Source organism: Salvia miltiorrhiza, chromosome 3, assembly GCF_028751815.1.
Source record: "Salvia miltiorrhiza cultivar Shanhuang (shh) chromosome 3, IMPLAD_Smil_shh, whole genome shotgun sequence".
Taxonomy (NCBI): Eukaryota; Viridiplantae; Streptophyta; class Magnoliopsida; order Lamiales; family Lamiaceae; genus Salvia; species Salvia miltiorrhiza.
In genome coordinates, this window is record NC_080389.1 from 13,371,792 (window position 1) to 13,397,334 (window position 25,543).

General features: G+C 38.9%; 3 protein-coding genes across 3 annotated transcripts; 1 reads left to right on the forward strand and 2 right to left on the reverse strand.

Moving 5' to 3' along the window:
• Window positions 1-1,655: 1,655 nt before the first annotated feature.
• Window positions 1,656-2,751, reverse strand: LOC131018380 (F-box/kelch-repeat protein At3g23880-like). The gene has a single exon (XM_057947108.1). It carries the CDS (start codon window positions 2,748-2,750, stop codon window positions 1,656-1,658), a length of 1,095 nt encoding a protein of 364 aa, XP_057803091.1. The 5' UTR covers window position 2,751.
• Window positions 2,752-4,331: 1,580 nt separating this feature from the next.
• Window positions 4,332-5,120, reverse strand: LOC131018382 (F-box/kelch-repeat protein At3g23880-like). The gene has a single exon (XM_057947109.1). The coding sequence runs from the start codon at window positions 5,118-5,120 to the stop codon at window positions 4,332-4,334; it is 789 nt and encodes a 262-aa protein (XP_057803092.1).
• A 10,354-nt stretch (window positions 5,121-15,474) lies between these two features.
• Window positions 15,475-16,479, forward strand: LOC131018383 (F-box/kelch-repeat protein At3g23880-like). Its single transcript, XM_057947110.1, has one exon. The coding sequence runs from the start codon at window positions 15,475-15,477 to the stop codon at window positions 16,477-16,479; it is 1,005 nt and encodes a 334-aa protein (XP_057803093.1).
• Window positions 16,480-25,543: the final 9,064 nt, after the last annotated feature.

The window sequence follows — 25,543 nt, forward strand, 5'->3', positions numbered from 1 at the left end:
CTTTTAATAAAATTTCTATTTCAGCAGAGGGGCTAACAGCCCACAATTAAGAGATAGGGAGGTAAATTTGTTAGGAGGTTGTATGATAGGGGGCTATTTGCTACTTCTCCCTTGAATTTATTTGGTTTTCTGTATTCCTATCAAAAATCATTTTTTATATGTTTTAATTGTAATAATTACTAATGCAACTAAGAAGAGTTGTATTACATTCATTTATTTTAGGACTCTTTATTTTTAAAAATAAAATTTGGAAAACAAGAATTTGTAATATTAATGTTAATATAAATTTGTAGACGAATAATTAGTTACATATAAATTTGAATACAAATATAAATCTGGAAAGTTCATATAGATCCGATTAAGCGTGTGAGCCTCAAAGTATTCAATAAACAAAGTTCAGGATTCGATTCGATACTAAACAAACCAAACTTGAACATACCAATATTCGGTTCGATTACACCCCTACTCGATATATATTCAATTATTTTTATTAAAACCCGTGTCGTTATCTTCTAGAATTATTTTTAATAGATGAAGAGAGTATTAGATATTGATAATATTGCTTTAAGTGTATTATGATGACATAACTTTTTTTTTTGGATAAGGTCAATATGAACTAGAAAAATATTTCCTCCGTCACCCAAATTTATGCCTTGAATCTTTTGGCACGAGTTTTATTAAAAAATAGTTGAAAAGTTGTTAATTGTATTAATAATAAATAAAAGATATTGATAATGAAGAATGGATCCCACATTAAGAAAAAAATATGTGTGTGGTAGTGTCCCAAACAAAATAAAAAGGACACATATTAGAAAAACGGGTCAAAAAGGAAATAAAGGCATAAATTTCGGGAAGCAGGGAGTATACACAAAAATGAATTGACCTATACTTTTTCTAAATCAATCTAAAAATATCTCCCAAAATAAATACTCCAATGAAAGATATAATACACTAAATGGATCGGAGACCAAAGGTTCTTAGGAAAATTTCTTCATACGTAGCCTACTTTAATTAATTTGCTAGCAGTTTCTTGGGCTGATTGGGCACAAGCTTTCACTAAATTTTTAATTTTACAAATGAACTAAATATTCTTCTTTCAAATAAACAAATTTTTGTTATAAACTATAGAGAAAAACAAGAGAATACAGAAGAGAATATGTATTAAGCATATTTAATACAAGAACCAAAGGCCTCTAATTATACAAGTAGGAAGTTAGGATTTTAGGGAATATTCAAAGGCCTCTAATTATACAAGTAGGAAGTTAGGATTTTAGGGAATATGAGGGCCAAAGGCCTCTAATTATACAAGTATGGAGCTAGATTTTAAGGAGATTTCTTGGTCAACACTCATAATATATATCAAGAAGATATATTTACATCAACTTTCAATTTATTCTGATTTTTGACAATGTTGTCAATAGCCTTAGATGCCTAAATTTTTTACATGACTCGACCTATCGATGTACTAAATGATATACTATCGATGTACTAAATGAAAAAGTTTGATATGCAAGTGACTTGGTATTAACTAGCCTTTTTACAAAAAATTGATCGATTGTGCCAAAATAAGAAACCGCAATAATTTACGAAAATAGGTGTAAACGGAATATTCAGTTTATGTGCAAAAATTAAAATTAGGTGAAAGTTCATATACCTTAGGCACAGTTACCCCTCTTGTTAGCGATCGGAGAGACTAAACTTTCGACGTAGATATTCACCGGAAAGAAAGGTTTAAGTTTCCACATCATCATCCTGTGCTGGATCATCCGCGAAAGCACATGATCATCCTGTGCTGGATCGTCGAGCTCAAAAGTCGAACCACGAACTAGCCCAATCTCCACATCATGGAGTGCGCTGAATGGGGCTACTGGTGGAAGAATTTCACAAGGCTCATAAACAACAACATCCCTCACTTTCACCCAACAATCTTGCTTCATTACCCACACTTCCAAGTCTATAATGTGTGCACCAGTGAACACATCAAAGGGCATTCTCTTGTTATAACAAACCACTCTAAGGCACCCCTCGTTGAGGCTCAACATCCGCGTCGACTCACATGGAATCTCCATCACTCCGAACTCCTCGCTCTTCAAGTCGAAGGTAACAATGTCGGCAACATACCATCCACCACTCCCGCCCCTCCTCTTCCTCAGCCAGTGAAGCTTCCCGCTCACAAACTCCGCCTTACCGTGTATTAAATTGAAATCGAAATCAGGATACTCAGATACTATTTTCCATGAATTTGTGTTTGAGTTATAAAGTTTACCCACCAGCCGCTTATGACTACGCATAACAACAAACACCTTGTGTGCATCGTTCGATTCGTCCCAACCGAACCCGTAAGTGACAATGATCCAACGCATATTATCCTTTGCGAATTGTGGTAATTCCTTGGAGATTCTGGTTGCAGGATTCCACAATATAAAACGCCCTTTCTCCGGATTAATGGAGCAGCAGACCAGCCCATTACAGCAACCCACGATAAAAACCGGGGCCCTCGACAGTATATTCACCCTATCATCCAACAACTTGAGAGGCTTTTGAAGAACAAGCCTGTGATGGGAAAGAGATGCGTTTTTGGACGAAGTTTGCAAGTGGGTTTTGATGAATCGGTCGCTTCCAATCAAACAACGCCACGATTTCGAAACGCACCTAAATCTCAGGAGAGATTTCACCGCAAGTCTTGACAGTATTTCTTCGGTGAGTTCTTGGGGGAGATGGAGATATCGGCGACTGTTTGGGGTCTCCATAGCTGGCGGCGGCAGTGGTTTTCGAGGTATTTAAGATAAAAGGGTTTTGGTTTAGTTATGGAGTAATTGGAATAGATTGTTTGCACAAATAGTTTTCGTTCACAAGGGTTAGATATTCTCTACCATTAAAATTTCTATGTCTATACTATATTAAAAAGGCAACTTCCAATTTTATTTGAAATTAATTTGAAATTAATTTTAAAATTGAATTACAATTTTGTAATTATAATAAAATTGAAGGTTTGTCTGTATACTGTATTTTTTTTTTCTTTTTGTTTATCTTCTTACTTTTTGTTTATTTCTTTCTAAAACTTTAAAATTCGACTAATTATAAAATATTTAATATGCATATCAAATTGAAGATCGCGATAAGAGCTTTAATTTGATATATTTTATAGAAATATTCAATTTAAAATGTAAAAGTTATATTTATCATGATAAGAGTTTTAATTTGATGAATTTGTAGTCTAAAATTATTTTACAAAATAGAAACATATCATTATTATTGGAACAACACAATACGAAAAACAGACCAACAATAATGAGACGGAGGACTTTTTTTTTATATATATATAATCGAAGCCCATATATATCAATCAAAGTTGTTTCATCAATGAGTTCCAATATGTACGACACCTCTATATGAGAAATAGAGTTGTCAAATGGGTCGGGTCGGACCAACCCGAATTTAGTCCACTGGGCTTTCGATTTATACCGAGTCGGCCCGCCGACTTGAAATATGATTGGGCCTCAAAATAGCCCAACCCAAATATTATCGGGTTAGTGGGCGGTCAGGCCAAACCCGCCTAATAATTTTTTTTCTCTTAAATTCTATTTTTTTTGCTATAAAAATGCTAAAAATAAAATAAAATAAATTAAATTGCCTAACATCAAAATCAAGTCATCAATTCACAAATATTATTAAAAATCAAATAAAAATCTTAAATCATACTATTATAAGTCAAAACACAATAATAAATAAATAAAAATCCTATAATAGATAGTTTATTAAATAACACTTCAAAGTATTTAAACAAATTTAAAGTTCTAATAGTATATATATTAAGCAAACTCAAAATTAATAGAATTGTATTCAAATCAAGAAAACACTCATTTTAAACTACATATTTAATTAATTTATACCAAGTATTTAATTCAAGATATAATATTTTTTTATTTAATTTAGATGCTAAAATTTCTCAATTAATGAGCTAACATTAGAGTGAAATTTGAACATGAATATTAAATTTTTTTATTTTAAATTTTAAATGTATAATTATATAAGTAAATATTATAAATTATATAAGTAAATATTATAAATTAATAATTAAAAAATTCGGGAGGGCCAAAAAGCCCAAAAACCCTGGGCGTTTTAGCTTGGCCGTGTGGGCGGGCTTTTTAGGCTTTGACAGTTTTAATGAGAAACAACAAATTAAGCAATCCAAAATCAATCAAAATAACTACATCCAAAAAAAAAAAATGGTTAATCAAAATAACTATATTTAAAATAGAGCAAGACATACCCCTCTCGCTGTCAAAAAAATATTAGAGAAATAAAACGCAACGCAACCACAAGTTTCTTCAAACCTTGTCAAAGACCGGAGATACTAAACTTTCAAAGTAGATATTCGCTTTCAATGAACGTTTGATTACGTCGAGCAGCGAAAGCACATCCTCTTCTACAAGATTAAGTTTCTGAACCAAGAAAGCCGATCCATGGATTAGCGAAATCTCTGCGTTTAGGCCTCTCAATACTCGTTTCACGAGTGAAAATATTCGACAAGGCTCATAAACAGGAACATCCATCACTTTCACCCAAGAATCCTCTTTCATAATCCACACATCAAAGTGTGTTCTCTTGTTATAAGAGAACACACAAAGGCATCCCTCAAGCACGCCCAAGCTCACTATTGAATCACATGGCAGCTCCATCTCTCCAAACTCCTCAATCTTCAAATCAAATGTAACAACGTCAGAAACGTTCATTCCACCATTGCTCTTCATCCTTTGCCAACAAAGCTTTCCACTCGCAACCTGCGCCCCACCACGTACAAAACCAAAACTCCGATACTCCACCGTCTTCCATGAATTTGTCTTCGAGCTATAAACTTTGCACATACGCTCGTGAAGACCGATAGAAAAATCCACAAACACCTTGTATGCGCCACTCGATTCATCCCAACCGAACCCATATTTGATCAAGAACGAGGGTCTATCTCCATTCTCTGTCACTATTTGCGGTAATTCGTTGGAGATTTTAGTGGCTGGATTCCACAAGACAAAATGCCCTTGCTTGAGAAAGCAGACAAGTCCATTACAGCAACCCACCGGTTGAACGAACTCCGTCAGTAAACCCAATGTAAAGCTCATAGAATCATGAATATGAATGAGTCTGCGATGGGAAAGAGCTGTGTTCTTTGATGAATTTTGGAGGTGGGTTTTGATGAATCGCTCGCTCCCAATCAAAGAGCGCCATGACTTCGAAACGCACCTGAATCTTCTTAAATATGGTAATCGAGAGAAGCTAGGTTGAGAAAGAACAACATGATAGAAAATGTAGAGAGAATTGATAATGTCTCTGATATATTCTTTAGATTACAATGCACCCTTTTATAGTGTAAGGGTGAATCAAATGTCAAACTACAATCTCTTAAAATCAAATACAATCTCTTAAAATCAAAAGCTAAAGATTTTATCGTTGAATTATTATTCATGATCTTTGAATAATAATCTTTGACTTATGCAAATGGTTATTTTCAACACTCCCCCTCAAGTTAAGTAATGGCATTTCCGATACTTAACTTGTCCAGAACTTCTCTGAAGACTTTTGTGTTTACAGCCTTAGTCAATATGTCAGCCAACTGTTCATCCGATCGTATGAAAGGAAGTTCAATGATCCCACTATCGAGCTTCTCTTTGATGAAATGCCGATCGATCTCCACGTGTTTGGTCCTGTCGTGTTGTACGGGATTTTCAGATATACTAATCGCAGCTTTATTGTCACAGAAGAGCCGACTTCCTCTTCTTGGAGGAAAGCCAATCTCTGTGAGCAATCTCCGAAGCCACAGGATTTCAGTTATCCCACTTTTTACTCCTCTGAATTCTGCCTCTGCACTTGATAGGGCCACTACTTTCTGTTTTTTGCTTCTCCATGTGACCAAATTTCCTCCAACGAAGGTAAAATATCCGGCGGTAGATTTCCTATCATTTGGGTTACTGGCCCAATCTGCGTCTGTAAACCCGTCAACTTCCAAATCTTCCTTTTTTTCAAGCAAAATCCCATAATCAGTGGTTCCTTTCAGATACCGGACAATTCTCAAAGCTGCCTCCATATGCTCCTTCTGGGGTTTGTGCATAAACTGACTTACTATTCCAACTGCATATGTGATGTCGGGCCGTGTATGGGAGAGATAGATGAGTTTCCCAACAAGGCGCTGGTATTTTCCTTGATCTGTTAAGTCAGCTCCCTCAACAATTGTTAATCCATGATTTATCACAATCGGTGTTTCTGCAGGTTTACACTCGAGTAGCCCAGTTTCTGCAAGTAAGTCAAGGACATACTTTCTTTGTCTCAGGAAGATTCCCTTTTTCGACCTTAAAATCTCAATTCCAAGGAAGTACTTCAGAGATCCAAGGTCTTTCATTTCAAATTCCAGGAACAAGTTTTTCTTCAGGTTTACTATCTCTTCAACATCGTCTCCTGTGATAATCATGTCATCAACATAAATGATTAAACATGTTACCTTTCCTTCTCTTCGTTTCACGAATAATGTATGATCAGAGTTACTCTGTTTATAGCCATTTTTTGCCATAGCTAAACAGAATCTCCCGAACCATACTCTGGGCGATTGCTTCAATCCATAGAGTGTCTTCTTTAGCCTGCACACATGACCTGCATCGAACTCTTTGGAATAACCTGGGGGAACTTCCATATATATCTCTGCATTGTCATCCAATTCTCCATGTAGGAAGGCATTAGTTACATCCAACTGATGCAAAGGCCAATCCTTGCATGCTGCTACTGAGAGAAGTGTTCTTACTGTGTTCATCTTGGCCACTGGTGAGAATGTTTCTTCATAGTCTATCCCGTAGGTCTGAGTGTATCCTTTTGCAACCAACCTAGCTTTGTACCTCTCGATTGAACCATCTGCTCGCCTTTTGATTGAAAAAACCCATCTGCATCCCACTGGCCTCTTTCCTTCTGGCAGCACACATCTTTCCCATGTCCCATTCTTAATTAGTGCATCCATTTCCTTCTTCATGGCATCCCTCCAATGTTTATGTCTCCTTGCCTCTTCTACTGTCTGGGGTACATCCTCCTCTTCATAAAGAGCTGCTTCAAAGGCCCGTGCCATCTCTGTGAGTTGTCCTTGGGCAAGGTTGGCAATCGAGTACCTAGTCTTCCGTCCCTGCCAGTCTGGAGAGTATCGCTTTGGTGGTTTTCCCCTTGTACTTCGGGGAGGCAATGTGTACTGATCTGTGGCACCTGCTAACTCAGTACGTTCATCATCTTCATCCGTATCCCTTCCAGTTTCTGTGTCAGTGTCTTCATCCCTCTGTTCCTCAATGTTAGTATTAACTTGAGAACTATTGAGATTACTTACCCCAGGATTTGAAGATGGGGTTGATAGTGGGGTCGACTCGCTGGACATCTCGAACTGAACCTGTGTTGTAGATGTCTCGGCGGGTGTGCTAACCTTCTCTGTTGGACCAACGTTTGGCACAGAACCTGGCAATGACACTGAGCTAGTTTGAGACGGATGAGAAGGTAGGGAATGAAGGGTTGTTTGGACAGTGGATGGCGTATGGAGCCAACTTAGGGAGTCGACAATCTCCTTTTTCTCCCCCTGACTCCCATGTTGGTGGAAAAAATATTCTGTTTCAACGAAGTCACAGTTTAAGGTAGTGTATAGGTGATTAGCTACAGGATCATAACATCTATACCCCTTCTGATTTTTGCCATACCCCAGGAAAACACACTTAACAGCATTTGGTGAGAACTTTGTACGATTTTGTTTAGGGATATGAACATAAACGGTGCATCCAAAAATTCTGGGTTCCAGTGTGAGGGATGAGGGTATTTCAGAGTGAGCAGCTAGGAACTCAAGGGGTGGTTTAAAGTTTAGGATATGAGTTGGCAGTCGATTCAAGAGGTAAACAGAGGTAGCTACGGCTTCGGGCCAGTAAGATTTAGGGACTTGGGAGTCGATGATAAGGGCTCTAGTCATCTCTAAAATGATCCTATTTTTCCGTTCAGCTACCCCATTCTGTTCAGGTGTGTAAGGACATGTTGTTTGGTGGACAAGGCCTTTTTCAGTGAAGAAGTTTTGCATCTTGGAATTTACATACTCCCCCCCATTATCAGATCTAAGGATTTGAATATTTTTCTTGTATTGTGTTTGTACTAGATTATAGAAGTGGGTGAACTTTTCAAAAACTTCACTTTTGGATTTTAAGAAATATACCCACGTCATTCTAGAACAATCGTCAACAAATAGCAAAAAATATCTAAACCCATTATCACTAGTAACAGGAGCTGGACCCCAAACATCAGAGTGAAGTAAAGAGAAAACTGACTTCACACGAGTATTATTAAGTTTAAAAGAGTGACGATGGCTCTTAGCCAGAAAACATGTCTCACAGTTCAAAGGGTGTGAAGTAATAAGGTTTGGATAAATTAACCGTAAATATCCTATGGATGGATGTCCTAACCGCCTATGCCAAAGCCAAGTCTGTTCCTCTGCCAGTCCTTGAGTTAGCATCGCAGCACCCTGTTGAGCCATCCTATCCACATAGTAGAGTCCTCGATATTCAGTGCCACGCCCAACTATCTTCCCCGTCCTCGTATCCTGTAAAATGCAGAAGCCAGGCTGCATTAGTAAGTTACAGTGTAATTCTCTCATTACGTGGCTAACAGACACCAATTTGTGGGATAAAGACGGGATATATAAGCAGTTTGGAAGACATAATTCAGAGGATAATTTAATAGTTCCAGCTCCTTCTACATATGCTAAATTTCCACTAGCAGTTTTAACATATTTTTTATGGGTAGGAAAAATTTCCATAAAATCCGAGGCATCAAAGGACATAGTATCTGTGGCTCCACAATCAAAAATCCAATGGTAGTCTTTATCTGGTGTTCCAGAATTAGAGGAAGATAATGCTAAGGCCTGAACAAAATAAGAGCTGTGAATGAGTGAGGGGTTTAAAAGGTATAACCCCTCATTACCTTCCCCTTCGTGAACCCTAGCCGCCAGGGCACCTCCTCTCTCCTCGTTAATGCGCGTCTGTGGAGGTGGTGGTCCGACGTTGCCTGCCGGAGTTCCGGCGTTGGCGGCTCGTGTATCACCGCCTGACCACGCCCCGCCAGTCGTTGCAGCAGACACGATTGACGTCGGTCTTGTGCCGCTGATCGCCACCGTCGCTTGTCCATTTGGACTCCACGGTTGATTCCGATTTTTGGACGCAGCTCTTGATTTCTTCATTTCGTCCCACCATTCGGGAAATCCGATGAGTAAGAAACATCCCTCCTTGGTATGTTTTTTACCTCCACAGTGTGTGCAAACGAGTTTGCTTTTGTCGATTTCTCCTTTCCTGTTGTTCCAGGTTTGATTTCCTTGCTGTGGTCGATTGGAGAGCGGTGGTGGTCGGCTGTGGTTGACCGCGGCGAGTCCGGACCCGATTCCTACGGTCGGCGATTCAGAGGATTTGAGGATATCCTCGTTTGTGGCCTGCCTTCGTACCAGTCCGTAGGCTCTTCGAACAGTTGGTAATGGATCCTTGTCCATAATCTCCCTCTTGATATTAGCATATTTGTCATCCAATGCACTTAGAAATTGATAGAGGCGATGGCGCTCCTCCCTCTTCTGATATCCCTCTATGTCTGTCGGACTCGGATCTCTGGTATCAATCGAGATCCATAAGTCCTGCATTTTGATCCACAACCCTTCTAGTGTCATAGATTCTTGTTTGATTGTCATGGCTTGTCGGTGCAGATCATAGATTTGGAATGGATCAGATCCACTTCCATAAGTGATCGCCAATCCTTCCCATAGATCAGAGGCGGTTGCGTACTGTGATACCTCATTCACAAGTCCGGTTTCGATATTGTTGATCACCCAATTGAAAACGCAGTTATCCCGTTGCTCCCATCTCGTGTAGCTGGGATCGTCAATTGCGGGTGGTTTTGAAACTCCATTAATGTGAGATGTCAAACCTTTTCCCGCAATTGCCCGTTTCATGAGGTTAACCCATAATGGGTAATTCTCCCCATTGAGTTTCGCCTTGATGGAAATCTCTCCAAAAGATTCAAGTTGGTCGTGGTTTGGTGGTTTATGGGCCGATGAATCTGGAATTCTGAGGCTTTGTTTGAGGAATTCTGCAAATTGTGCAGCAAATTCCATCGGGAAATTTGGTGGGGTGTGGCTAGTTTTTTCTGTGTCTGAAGTTTCTTGTTCTGACATGGTTTGGTTTGATGTTGAGCAAATTTGTAGGGGAGGAAAAAATATACAGTGATGAACAGTAACTTGAACAGTAATTTGAACAGTAACTGCCACGTCACAGTAACTTAAACAGTAATTTGAATAGTAACTGCCACGTCACCTTGAACAGTACTGCCACGTCGCTTTGAACAGTACTGCCACGTCACCTCGAACAGTACTGCCACGTCACCTTGAACAGTAACTGCCACGTCACCTGCTCCTCTCTCTCTCTAGATTGCAGAAATTTTTTTTTTTTTTTTTTTGCGTTGGTTTGGTGTGTAGTAAATTTGTAGGGTTCTTTTGGTGGTTAACCTGCTCTGATACCATCTTAAATATGGTAATCGAGAGAAGCTAGGTTGAGAAAGAACAACATGATAGAAAATGTAGAGAGAATTGATAATGTCTCTGATATATTCTTTAGATTACAATGCACCCTTTTATAGTGTAAGGGTGAATCAAATGTCAAACTACAATCTCTTAAAATCAAATACAATCTCTTAAAATCAAAAGCTAAAGATTTTATCGTTGAATTATTATTCATGATCTTTGAATAATAATCTTTGACTTATGCAAATGGTTATTTTCAACAAATCTCAGGAGTGATTTCACCCCAAGCCTTGATAGTATTTCTTCGATGAGTTCTTCGGGAAGAAGAAGGAAAGATAGTTTGCTGTGTTTGCTATCCATAGTTGGCGGCGGCTCCGTTTCGCAGAGTTTAATTTGTTTACGATTTGATTCTAGCTGTATTTATAGGTTTAAAATTGAAGTTTTTGTTTAAAAATCAAGATTCAAGGCACTTATTTTTATATTAAAAAAAAAAAACGTTTTGCAGAGTTTAATTTGTTTACGATTTGATTCTAGCTGTATTTATAGTTTTGAAATTGAAGTTTTTGTTTAAAAATCAAGATTCAAGGCACTTATTTTTATTTAAAAAAAACAGATACAAGGCCCTTAAATCGGGCTGACCTATATACGCTCTCGTTCTTTATTTAAAAAGTATTCAGTTTGGTGTCGCACTTATATATATTTTTTTCTTTCATATCTTTCTTCAATTGATATATTACTTTAATATTAATTTATTATTTAATTAGGGTGTATAGTTATTTTTTACTATCATGCACTTATAAATTTAATTTTTATTTCATTTTTTTATTTACGAAAATATAGAAAGCACAAAAAAGGGTGAAAATGAAAACAGTACAACTTGAAGGACACAAATAAAAAATTTAAGTTCTAATTATCCTTAGGGAGTGTTTACTTCGGAGGATTAGCGTTTTTATCATTTAAGCTAGTTTTGCTTTATTATTATCCTACGAAAATGATGGGATTAGAGATATCCTGCTCTTGAGGATAAAAATACTCAATCATACATATAATCAATCATGCAAGTAAACGCCCGGTAAAGGGAGATCTCACTCAAGTTACGGTTCTGTTTTAAAAATTAGCTCGAAATTAATCGATCGTTAATAATGCATCTCTAACGATCATTTATTTATTTATTTAGAATTTTTATTACTAACAATCGAAATAATGGTTGTTAGTTTAAATGTGCTAGTTTATACTCCCTCCGTTCCAGTATTGATGGCCTATTTTTTTTAGCACGGGTATTTAAGTAAATAAGATTGTAGTATAAAAGGGTGTAAAGGTGTATGGGTCTATATTGTTTATAGTGTAATATTATTACCCAAAATAGAAATTGGTCATTATATTTGGGACAATCCAATAAGAAAAATAGACCTCCAATACACAAATTCTTGTGTGCACCTGGGAGTACGGTGCTCTCGGGTCGCACTGAGAGTAAATCTGGACATATAGTGTAATATTACTACCCAAAATAGAAACTGATAATTATATTTGGGACAATCCAATAAGAAAAATAGACCTCCAATACACAAATTCTTGTGTGCACTTGGGAGCACGGTGCTCTCGGGTCGCACTGAGAGTAAATCTGGAGTATCCACTTGTATTTATGGATCTGGAGCATCCATTTGGATCTAGATATGTCCAGATTTACTCTCAGTGCGACCCGTGAGCACCGTGCTCCCAGGTGCACACAAGAATGCCTCATTTGAGTATTGATATAGCAAGACGCAAGTTATGTGATTTTTGCATATTAAGTGTTGTTTTGTTATCGATTATCAATACATATCCAGATTTAACAATTAAATAATCAAATGTGATATAATCGAGTTTGTATTGTTAGGGTGCGTTTTCTTTGGTTGTAAATTTATCATGGAAAAATGAAGGATAAACAAAATTTCACCATTTAAATCCTTCCTTTCTTTTCTCACATTTCCTACTTTACCCTTACTCATCCCTAAACCCTAATTTCCAACATTCATTTCGTCCCCTCCCCTTTTCTCTCTCTTATATCGTCCTCTCTCTTTCTCTCTCTCAATTTTCAGAAAACACACACACACGCTATCATCTCTCTCCATCTTTGGTTCCGGCGAATGTCGTCGAACATAATAAAGGTGAGTATTCTACACGAGACAATGGTGTTAATAGTTCCGAATCAAGTCATCAACGGTATATGATACTCTCCCCTGTCCCATTGATAATGACTCATTATTTTTGGGCACGATTATTAAGAAGAAGAGTGATGTAAGTATAAAAGTGATAGAAAGTGGTGGAGCACAACTTTTTGTGAGAGAAGGTCGTTTCCTTTTATGGAATAGACCATTATCAATGGGACAGACAAAAAAGAAAAGTGAGTCATTATCAATGGGACGGATGGAGTATTATGCAATTAACTAATTGTTATTATAGTTATCATCACCTTTTAAGCAAAATAGTCCCACGAACAGCAACACTCAAGTCAAGGAATGGCAGAGCAATCAAGCGAAGAATATTGGACTAATGAAGTGAATGATTTTATGAGACTTTGAAGCAACTTTTGTACGTACCTTGTACAATTTTCTATCTATGACTTTTGGCTCTATTACATCATGTCGACGACATTTTAGCTTTTGGTTTAATGCGCTTTGTATATGTAATGTACAATGTCTGAAAGGATACTTACATAGTTTATATATAAATTATATTGTGTACGTAGATTGTTGCTCCTAAGTGTATTACAATTGTTACCTACAAGTCATAGTATAGTATAATGTGGAAATACGAATTTGTTGAAAATTGAAATATTTTTCATATATATATATATATATATATATATATATATATATATATATATATATATATAGGGTGTGGTTCTAGAGAGAACTACATTATTTGTGAGAACGTGAGAACCATCAAATCTAATGCATTCACTGTAAAAATTAATGCATTCGCTGTTAAAATTAATGCACTCAAAAAAATAAAAAAAATGCTCCCTTCAGGATTCGAATCCAGGATCTGCATTCATCCAACAAGATGATGCATCCACCGTAGATCTAGATGATCGAATGGCTGAAAATGGTTCTCCGTTCTTTTTTTATTTATGGTTCTTTCCTGAACCTCTCCCTATATATATATATATATATATATATATATATATATATAAAGATATACTCCCTCCGGTCCCTGAAATGGCTTCCTCTTTGGGGACGGCACAGGTTTTAAGAAAAAGTTGTAAAGTGTATTGATAGTGGAGAAAAAATGTTATGATTATTATGGGAGGTTGTGAAAATGTGTTATAATTAGCATTAGGGGTAGTGAAAAGTGAAAAGTAAAAATAAATAAAGTATTATTAGTGGTGGGGTAGTTGTCCAAAAATGAAAAGAAAAAAAAGAGGAAGTTATTTGGGGGACGTTCCAAAAAGGAAAAAGATGAATTAAGTTATTTCAGGGACGGATGGAGTACAACATTAGTAAATAATCGCATAGGAATCATAAAAAATAGCCTACGAGAGGGGCAAAAACGGGTAGCGTCATCTAGTGTCCCAATATATTTTTATGTGTCATTATGTTAATACTCCCTCCGTCCCGTTAATCATGGCTCAAAACTTTTTGGCACGGGTATTTAGGAGACAAAAATTAAGGGAAATAATGTGTGAGCCATATAATTAGTGTTATCTTAAATTGATTTTAGTAGTTGTTAATCAAGTACACAATATCTACAATACCACCATTTCCCCCCAAAATCCGGTGCCGGCGCCGCCACTCTTAACACCGGCGAGGTTTCAACCACATCTACAACACCACCATTTTCCCCCAAAATCTGCAACAGAGCCAACACCACCATTTTTCCATCTCTTGCTCCGATTAACAGCAACAGCAAAAATTAAAACTCAAAACTTCAAAATCAACAAAAATCAAAAATTAAAATTTCAAAATCAAAATAACCAAAATCAGAAATCTGTTTGGATAGAGGTAGTGGAGGGTGGAGGCGGTGGAACCTCTAAAAAAAGAAATCTTAGAGTTTTGCAGTGGAGGCGGCGTGGGAGGATGGTGGAGGCGCGAGGCGGTTGAGGCACGAGGCAGGAGGGTGGTGGAGGCGGTGGAGCGCGCAAGAGGGTGCTGGATGTTGTGGAGGCGGCGCAGGAGGCGAGAGGCCTGAGGGTGGTGGAGGCGCGCAGAAGGGTGGTGGAGGCGGTGGAGCGCGCAGGAGGATGGTGGTAGCGGCGCAGGAGACAGGAGGGTTGAGGATGGTGGAGGCTCGCAGGAGGATGGTGGAGGCGGTGGAGCGCACAGGAGAATGGTGGAGGCGGCGGAGGCGAGAGGTCTGAGGATGATGGAGGCGCGCAGGAGGGTGGTGGAGACGGTGGAGGAGGCGAGAGGCTTGAGGGTGGTGGAGGATGGTGGAGGCGGCACATATGAGAGAGAGAGAGAGCAGAGAGCGGCGGGAGGGGGTTGGGTAGATTTAGGGTTTCTAATTATCTTTATATAGTGAACTTAATTAAGTTGTTAATGGTTCCCTAATTATGGCTAGAAAAGGAAATGAGCCAAGTAGCTTGGGACGGCTCAAAAAGGAATACGAGCCATGAATAATGGGACGGATGGAGTAATATTTTACGGAAACACTTAAAATACTTTTTATTTCAAAAAAAATGAAAAAGAAAATTATATACTATCAACTCTGAAAGATTAATTATTAACTAATAAAAGAGAAATTAGATGATAAAAAGTAATTATATACCTTAATTAAATTACAAAAAAGAAAAAGAAAAGGAGAGGACAACAACATAGGTCAGTCCGATTTTGATCCGGGCTTTGAAACTTGATTAAAAAACAAAAAATCCAAATTACAAACCTATAAATACAGCTAGACATCAAATCGTAAGCAAAACGGAGTCGCCGCGGACAATGGATAGCAAACGCAGCAAACTATCTCTCCTTTTTCTTCCTCAAGAAATCATCGAAGAAATACTGTCAAGACTTGCGGTGAAATCACTCTTGAGATTCAGGTGCGTTTCAAAGTCATGGCGCTCTTTGATTGGCAGCGAACGATTCATCAAAACCCACCTCCAAAATTCATCAAAAAACGCAGCTCTTGCCCATCACAGGAAGATTCTTTCCTATGATTCTCCCAAATTTGTAAATTGGTGGGAGTTCCCTGATATGGTGGGGTGCTGTAATGGGCTGGTCTGTTTTCTCCAGAAACGAAGTTTTTTCTTGTGGAATCCGGCCACTGGAATCTCCAACAAATTATCGGAAATAGTGATGGAGAATGGAGATAGAACCTCGTCCGTTTACAAATATGGGTTTGGTTGGGATGAATCGAGTGGTGCATACAAGGTGTTTGCCGTTTTTGCTAGCAGACTTGACGAGAGTATGTGCAAAGTTTATAGCTCGAAGACAAATTCATGGAAGATAGTAGAGGATTGGGAGGATGATAATGTATGTGGTGCGGGGCAGTTCGCTAGTGGAAAGCTTCATTGGCATTATTATGAGGGTACTGGTGGAATGAATATTGTTACATTTGATTTGAAGAGTGAGAAGTTTGGAAAGATGGAGGTGCCATGTCCATGTGATTCAAGGGTGTGGTTGGGCGTGCTCGAGGGTCGCCTTTGTGTATTCTCTTATAATAAGAGAACACACTTTGATGCGTGGGTTATGAAAGAGGATTCTTGGGTGAAAGTGATGGCTGTTCTTGTCTATGAGCCTTATCAAAGTTACCTACTCTTTCCAACTGTTTTCAAATGCCTAGAGGTAAAGATTGGGCTAATCCGTGGATCGGTTAAATGGGTTCAAAATCTTAATCTTGTAAAAGAGGATGTGCTTTCGCTGTTCGACATAATCACAAGTTCCTTAGCAGCGAATATCTACGTTGAAAGTTTAGTCTCCCCGGTCTTTCGCAAAAAGGTTTGAAGGATCTTGTGTTTGTGTTTTGTTTCTCTGTAATATTTCTTGAGAGGTGAGAGCACGAGGGCATGTGTTGCTCCTCTTTATTTCTACAGAGTTATGTTTGATTGATCTTGGATTGTTTTTGCTATTTCTCATATATAGAGTTATGTTTGTTGGATTTATTGTCTCTCAGGGTTTTTGTCTGTGGTGTTTCTTTTGGCTGATCATTTTAGATGGATGAAAATAATATAAATTTCAGTAGCAAAATTTGAGAGTCAATATAGATAGTGAAAATTAAAAGGTTGTTGTCAACTTAATTTCAATAAATTGTAGCCAATTTTATGAAATTTGAACAAAATTGCCTCCAGTGTAAATGTGGACAAAGTTGTCAATATATGTCTTATGTTTATATAGTGTTAGTGAAGTTAATTTGTTTATGTATATATATTTTTTTATTTCATTGAAGTATATATTGGTATAGAAGGGTCTATGCAAGTAATGTTAGGATTTATTGGCACAAGTCGAAGAATTTAGTTGGATTAATTTTAGGTTGATTTCAAGAACTTAGTATTGATATATGAAGCCGTAATATTGATATAGCAAGACGCAGGTTGATATAGCAAGACGCAAGTTATGTGTTTTTTGTATATTAAGTGTTGTTTTATTATCGATTATCAATAAATATCCAGATTTAACAATTAAATAATCAAATGTGATATAATCGAGTTTGTATTGTTATTGTTCTTAAATTCACAATTCGAATATAGGTTAGCTGTAAATTTAAATTTTAAAATTAGAATTCATTACTTAAAAGTGTTTTAAAGCTTAAATTCACCATTGAAAATGTGAATGGGTTAAAGTGTATGAACTTCCACGGAATTCTAACTTTGCACATGAATTCTTCTCTCAAATAGACAAACTTTTAATTCATTTTGATTTTTGGCATCGTTATCAATAGCCACAAAATTAATGTTAAAATGAATGCCTAAAATTTCGATATAACTTAAATGACTTATCCCTCTGGACCGGAGAGACTAAACTTTAAACATAGAGATCCGTTGAAATTGAAGCTTCAATTTTCTGGATCACATCAACCTGTGCCGGACCGTCGAGCTCAAAAGTCGATCCACGAACTTGCTAAATCTCCGTGTGGGGGGCTTCCGCTGCTTATCGAAGAATTTTACAAGGCTCATAAACAACAACGTTCGTCGCTTGCACCCAACAATCCTGCTTCATTAACCAAACATCATAGTTTGTTCTCTTATTATAACAAACCGCGCTAAGGCACCCCTCCTTGACGTGGCAGCTCCGTCACTCCGAACTCCTCATTCTTCAAGTCGAAGGTAGCAATGTCGGCAACATACCAACCACCACTCCCGCCCCTCCTCTTCCTCACCGTATATTAAATCGAAATCAGGATACTCATTTACTGTCTTCCATGAATTCGTGTGTCAGCTATAAAGTTTACCCATCCACATATTATCATTAGACAAAACAATAAACACCTTGTGTGCACCACTCGACGACATTTGAGATTTACTGTCTTTCAAAACATCAAACCTCCGACGCTAAACTATTCTAACACAACTAGGAAATCAAAACTAAATAGGAAAAAAAAAAGAAAAAGAAAAAAAGAGAGATATGCATCAGATACGCTTGGGATTCAAAGGGTGAAACAAACCCTAAACTATTCTAACACATTAAGAAACTAAAACTAAATAGGAAAAAAAGAAAAGAGAGATATGGATCAGATTCGGATTTAAAGGTTGAAACAAACCTAAACTATTCTAACACAATTAAGAAACCAAAAGTAAATAGGAAAAAAAAGAAAAGAGAGATATGCATCAGATACGCCCCAAAAGTAAATAAGAAACCAAAAGTAAATAGGAAAAGAAAAGAAAAGAGAGATGTTGGGTATCTTCGCCTAGCCAGGGTTACACCACTTGGTTCCTGAACCTCCTGTCTCCCCCACTCGTGCTCAAGCACTTGATCTTCCCTGCTCGGGGCGACTTCCCTACTCGCCGCGAATTCGCTGCTCAGGGCGACTTCCCTGCTCGCCGCGATTCCTCTGCTTGGGGCGACTTCCCTGCTCGCCGCGAATTCTCTGGCGCCTCCGACTCCGCTGGACTGGACTCGGCTCCGCTGGGCTGGACTCCGCTGCGCTGGAGTCCGCTGGACTCCACTGACGCCTCGATTCCTCTGGCCTCGGCTCCTCTGGCCTCGGTTCCGCTGGCGCCACTCCTTCGATCTCGCTGCTTCTTCTTCACTTCTCTGCAACACACAAAGACAAGCAGCAAGTAAAAGAAAAACAAGGGAAAGTCAGAGGAAAGAGAAACAAGGAGAGTTAGAGAAGGGGAAAAAGTGTCCTCGGGACACTTTGGCTCAGATTTTCCCACAGTAGGCAGGGCCCTTCCAGCAGCTCAATGATCACGGTTCAAAGGGAACAGGAGATACAGATCAGCACACCAATCTCGATTACACAGCCACCAGCAGCAGGAATCCGATGGACAGGATTCCGATGGCTTGCACACTCACAAAGTATCACCAAACCAGGAAACCGATGGACAGGAATCCGGTGATACAAGCACTCAATCGAAGCGAAGTTCACAACCACAGTCACCAATCAGGAAACCACGAACAGGAATCCGGTGACACTTCAAGAAGGAATAGCAGAGCCTTCTATTTCAGACGGTGTGGAAACTTCCTTACGATTGAAAGACTTGCAGCAGGGATAAAAAGGAGTGGAGGTCATTGGGAAGGAGGGAGGAGCATTGAAGTCGGAGGTGGGGATCGAGGAGACGGGCGGCGGAAAAAAGATGAAGCGGCGCAGATGGGATAGTGGGCTAGGGTTTGTTGAAATGGGCCGGGTAACAGATTTGGGCTGGGGAATTAAAGATCATTGGGCCAACTCTCCACATTCCACCTTTGGCACAATGATCATTAAGTCACCAGGGAAGAGCCTGCCTTTGATTTGAGCTTATCATCACAGCCATTTTTACTATCATCCCATCACAAAGACAAGACAATAGAGGGTGAGAAAAATATTATACATATTTAACTCAATCTCTACACTAGAGACCAACCCAGGGGTAAATCACCACATTCTCAAACCTGAAAAAGGTTATCATTGAAGACACAACAGACACAACAGAACACACACACAGAGCAGAGCCCACACAAAACTCAACACGAAGAAAAAGGAAAAACAAGGCAAGCACACACAAAACTTCAACACAAGAAACTCAAGAGAAGAGAACAACAACTGAACAACAACAGACCAGAGCACAGACACAGCACACGCAACAAACAAGAAGACAACTCAAAAAAGAAAAGATAAGAGACAAGCAACCTCAGAGGCTAAACTTGCCACACACATAAACACAGAGACTGAACTTTAACCACAATCAAAATTCACAATAGGAGCAGAAACCACATTGCAATCAAGGCCTACTTTTTGTATGAAGTCCTTAGCAATAAGTCTAGTTTTGTATCTCACAATCTCAGTTTCATGCTTGACTTTAATCAACAATTTGGACTCAACAACAGAACATTCAGTAGGCTTTACCACTAGTGTCCAAGTTTCATTATTAGTAGGTTCATTCATAGCAGGCTCAAGCAAGTTTTCTGGTTCAGCATGCATGTTGGGTTGATGATCCACCTCAAAAGGAACAGTGGGGGTAAACACAAGCTCATACATGCTTTGATTAACAACATTCACATTCTCCACCTCACTAGGAGCAGCAGAATGTGAGGATTCAAGTAAGCAAGGGACTGACTCAGCACAAACAGCATATAAATCACCTTTTCTTGGTGCAGAAAAGTACACCACAGAATCCTTCTCAAATTGAAATCTCAAGTGATTCACAGAGCCATTTAACATCTGGTCAGCAAGTTTAGACACAGATAGCAAGCTAAACTCCAACTTTGGCACATATCTAACATCATTCAAGGTAAGCAAACTGCCATTTTCAAACTTCAAGCAGACATCACCCTTACCCAAGATATCACAATTTTGACCATCAGCTAAAGCAATATGCCCAGATTTAACATGCTGTAAGTTATGAAACATATGCGCAAAAGGAGTGACATGGAAGGTGCAGCCGGAGTCAATTAGCCATTCATTGGAATTCACAGATTTAGACACAACATTAGAATGGTTGATGTACTGAAAATCAGGTTCATGCACCATGTAGACACCATCATCTTCAAACACATTGTTAGCATGCTGTTCAGGTTCATTAAGAACAAAGCTCTTGTTTTTCTTAGGCAGTCTACACCTATTTGAAAAATGACCAGGCTTACCACAATTCCAACAAAGCTTTTTGGGCTTTTGATCAAACCCCCTTTTTTCTTTGTTAACAAACATGACCTCACCATGCAGTGGCTTTGACTTAATCAATTTCAGTTCACTCTCTTTAGACTTAAGGCCATTCACAATCATATCACAAGTAACTTTTGACCCACCATACTTCAAAGCAGATTTTACCTCAGCAAAAGGCTCAGGTATAGAGTTTAAAAGGATTTGGGGAGCATATTTCTCAATGGAGTCATCTCCAGCAAGTTTTAAATCATACAACAGTTTATTGAAAACATCCATGTTAGTATCAACATCCTTTGAAGAATCCATTTGAAATTACATAAATTGATTTTGCAAAGACCAAGTTGACACTTCAGTAGGTGCAGCATATATGGAGTTCAAATCATCCCACAAATCTTTAGCACTCTTATGGTGAGACACCTTTCTTACCACAGAACTACTCAAGTTTAACAGAATTGTTGCCCTTGCATTATCGTTTAGATCCCTTAGTTTCTCATCAGCAGTATTTTCATCATACACTACTACAAAAATGCACATACATAACACTTCATACATAACGGTTTTTTTCAAAAACCGTTATGTATGAGCGCATTTTTTGAAAAGATAACGGTTTTGACAAAAAACCGTTATCTATGTACTGTTGTCCATGAAAATAGATAACGGTTTATGTTAAACCGTTATGTTTTTGCGTTATCTATTAGTTGCATACATAACGGTACTACAAAACCGTTAAGCCGACCGTTATCTATGATCATATTTTAAAACGGTTTATTAAACCGTTATGTATCATTCTTTAAAAACTGTTATGTGTAAAAAAAAATTAAATTTTTTTAAATTATATTATCTGAAACTCATAAATTCTCTCCCCCTTCTCTTTCAAGCTGAGCGGAGCAGCTAGGGCTCCGCCGCCGCGGTCGCCGAAGTTCCAAATCGGAATCCTCACTGCCGCGGGTGATGCCGCCGCCGACGAGCAGTTGTTGCTTCCGATTCTGGCGCCGCATCTACTTTCTCGGACCCTCTCTCTCGATTCTCCTCTCTCAATCAAAGAAATCAACTGAAACAGGAAAAGGAAGGAAGCCCTAATTTCGCCACCCCTGTCATCTGCTATCCCTAGGCGCCGCTACTGCACCGCCTGCCACGTCGCGCCGCCCTTCTTGTCTGCTAACCCTAGCCACCGCGAGCAGCGCCACCTGCTCGTACCACCTAAGTCAAAATCTGATTTTCAAGCTTCTGCACCAACACTCCTAACACACCCGCCGCTTCCCCCCAATCTCCTCCGGTGACGCTGCGTCGGATGACGCTGCACGAGCAACCGGACGCCGGTGCCAGTGAGTCAGTGACCGCCCCCACCCACCCCGCGTCGCGTCGCCTCGGACACCACTCTCCTCCGCCGACGCCACTATTCTCGCAGCAGCAGATCGGGCGGCGGAGCACCCTTCTCCCCTCCTCCGAGCACGAGCAGACAACCCTTCTCCTCCGCCGACACTACTATGAGAATTAGTCTCTGATAATTCGTAGCTAAAACATGAGGGCTTTTGTTAAAGACTTTGAGGTTTAACTTGCTAAATTCATTTTGCCCTGAATTCCTTTTATTTTATTCTAATATGGGTGTTAGATTGCACATTTATCCACATTTATGCTTAAGCTAATTTATTTGATTATATGCATGCTTAGATTGGTCCAGATTGCACATTTAAAGCCCGTCACTTTTTCACAGGTATTCTTATATATGGTGTTTCTCTCTAGCCTTTTGTGCCTTTTCTTTCACTATTTGTGATCAATAGAAGCAGAATATACTCTTCAGACGATCTTTTAACTTCGTTTCAGGATACATGTACTTATATAATTTAATAGTATGCATACTCATGATATATGTGATACAGAGTCTTATAATCGTTCTATGCTTAGTGGGTTCAATTTGTTGAGGACCAAGTCATCCTCGTCTTGTGGTATTGAAAGTTTCGGGAGATTTTTACAAATCTCTTTCAACTTCTTCATTCCCTCCCGATGCTCCTCCTTCCATATGAATGGAACATCTTTCTTCAGTAGTGGACTGAAGACTTTTCTCTGTTCTGCAAGGTTTTTGATAAACATCCCCGCAAAATTGACAACTCCGAGAAAACTTTGGAGCTGCTTCTTCTCCTTGAGATTGTTCGCTAATATTTTGACCACGCCGCAAGTATACGGTGTAGTTGCAATATAAGGGAAGCAAGGTCGTATCCCACAAGGATTGGTGAATTCAAACTTCTAAATACTATTAATAAGTTGTTTTCAATCTATTTAGACAACCAAAGTTGAAGAGATATTGAGAACTAAAACAAAGCTAAATAAAGCAAGTAAATAAAATAACAACAAGATAAACTTAGTTAATAAATTGGGGAATGACTCGAAGGAAAGTTATCCTAGGGACTAGATTTCGATGGATCGTAATGAACTTCAATCTAAAGCAATATTAATCTTGATATGGCCTACTTATCTAGGGCGATCTCCCCACTAGTTTTAGCCCCCTCCCGGACGACTAAAACAGTAGATTACGGGTCATAATTGCCGTCCCCGGTCAATTTCTAACCTATAACTCCCAAGAGCACAAAAGATCAACAAGCCCTCACCCACCTCTCAACCTCCCGGTTTATTGAGATGATATGTATCAAACTCCTAATCTATTGTAATTATCCTCTCCCGATTCAAATCACAAATTAGAAATGCACAAAAGGTGGCCAACCAATCATACAAGAGATAAATCTAGGACTTGAAAAGATAACAATAAGCACAATCAAGATATATATTGAACAAAGAAATCAATCCATTACAAATCCATCTAATCTAATCCCTAAGATAAGAGATTTTAGCCAAGCATATTCATAATAAAAGCAAATCCCAAGTCATAAGAAAACATAAATAAAGATATAGAGAGATAGAGATTCATAGACAAATCCTATAATCTTGATCTTCAATCATGTAGTCTTGATGAGCTCCTTTCCAAGTCTTCCCCTTCTTTATTTGATTTTGGTGTTGTTTTTGTGTGTGGAAGAGAGAAAAAATGGTAGAGAATGGAGGCTAGGGTTTGGAATTGGAGAGAATTGGGGAAGATGGAGTGGGTGTGTGATGTTGGGGATGATGAATAATGTGAGGAAAAGGGGAAAAATGGGGGTTTTGGGCTAAAAATCACGTCTGGGCCCACCAAAAGGCGGATCCCCGCCTCTTCCCCGCGGTCACGGCATGAACCGCGGTTGAAAACGCGGCTGGAAGCAGGGGAGGCCGCGGTCATGGGCCGCGGCCGCGGCTCGGACCGCGGGTGACTGTCAAAAACGTTCTGGACTGCTCTGGAGCAGAGGCCCGCGGTCGGGCCCGTGGCCGCGGCCCGGACCGCGGGTTACTGGGCAATTTTGGAGCAGAGGCCCGCGGTCGGGCCCGTGGCCGCGGCCCGGACCGCGGGTGCCTGGGCTTTATGCGCAGTCCGCTTGTTCGGCTCCGTTCTCCCTCGTCCGGACTCGGATTTGGTCGCCGTTTGCGTTCACGAATTCCTATCGAGACGTACTTCGATCTCATGTCTTCAAAATCCTCCAATTAATCCTCGATTTTCCCTGAAATCACTCCAAAAGCTACACCAAGCATCAAAACTCAACAAAACTCAAAATGGGGAAACAAACACATATTGAAATTCAATTCTAGGGGGGAAAAGACAACAATTCATGCAATATTGAGGTACGAAAACCATGTTTGTCAACCCCCCAAACTTAAAGCGTTGTTTGTCCCCAAACAACAAAGAGAAGAGAAATAAAAGATAACAAACATGTGAGAATGAATTGGTGTCATTTCAAGGGCTTCAAATTTTTCAAAAAATCTTTAAAAAGTGTATCACAAGTAGAAATGCATTCCAAGAAGTCACAAGTGATAATGAGTTCAACATTATAGCCTCCAAACTTGAATCCTCACAAATGTGGATGTTTCAATGATGCACTCAACTCTCAAGTGTTTAGATTGGACGTGTTTGCACTCAAATTGAATCATGTATGCAATCTACCATAGGCTTGCCATTTATCCTAACTCTCTATACTTCAATGTGTTATAAATAATGATCAACAAGGGCTTTCATAAGGTTGTAATGAGGGCTCTTTGGTGAGGTGAGGTGTTTTTAGGCAAATGACTCATATCCCACAATCTAACAATCACAATGAACAATTCAAATTCACCATTTCTCTTTTCTAATCAATCAAAAACCAATATCCCCACATTTCTTCTTTTCACCCTTAGTGATACTTATCATGATATGATTCAAAAGGCAAATCACTCCCCTTTATGCTCTTTTATTCACATTCATTTTCATTTCTTTTTCTTTTTGAGCTCATAGGGGATTAGTGATTTTCACACACACAATCAAAGCTTGATAAGCAATTTCAATCATTTCCCAAATTTTTTTCTTCATCAAAGCAACCACTAACACTCTAAGTTCTACCCCTTTTTCATTGGTTCATTCAAAGAAAGGCTACAAGGCACAAAAGGGGTAAACTAGGATCATATGAGAATTTGGCACAATTGGGGTCAAGTGGCTAACAAAGATGGCCTTAAATCACTTCAATATTAACAACACATCTACTTTTATTTTCAAGAGATGACTCATGGCAAGTTCTAGAGACCAACATACATGCTCAATCGATTTACACTCAAGAACAAAATGAGATTGTGATAATATGACAATCAATGGCTCAAATCTTACAAGCTCATTATCAAGTTCTTGGAGGCAAAACATTTAACTCACTTGTCACAAGT

What these genes read in the sequence shown, in the direction of transcription:
- LOC131018380 (XM_057947108.1), bottom strand. Translation starts at nt 2,750, where the DNA reads ATGGAGACCCCAAACAGTCGCCGATATCTCCATCTCCCCCAAGAACTC.
- LOC131018382 (XM_057947109.1), bottom strand. Translation starts at nt 5,120, where the DNA reads ATGAGCTTTACATTGGGTTTACTGACGGAGTTCGTTCAACCGGTGGGT.
- LOC131018383 (XM_057947110.1), top strand. Translation starts at nt 15,475, where the DNA reads ATGGATAGCAAACGCAGCAAACTATCTCTCCTTTTTCTTCCTCAAGAA.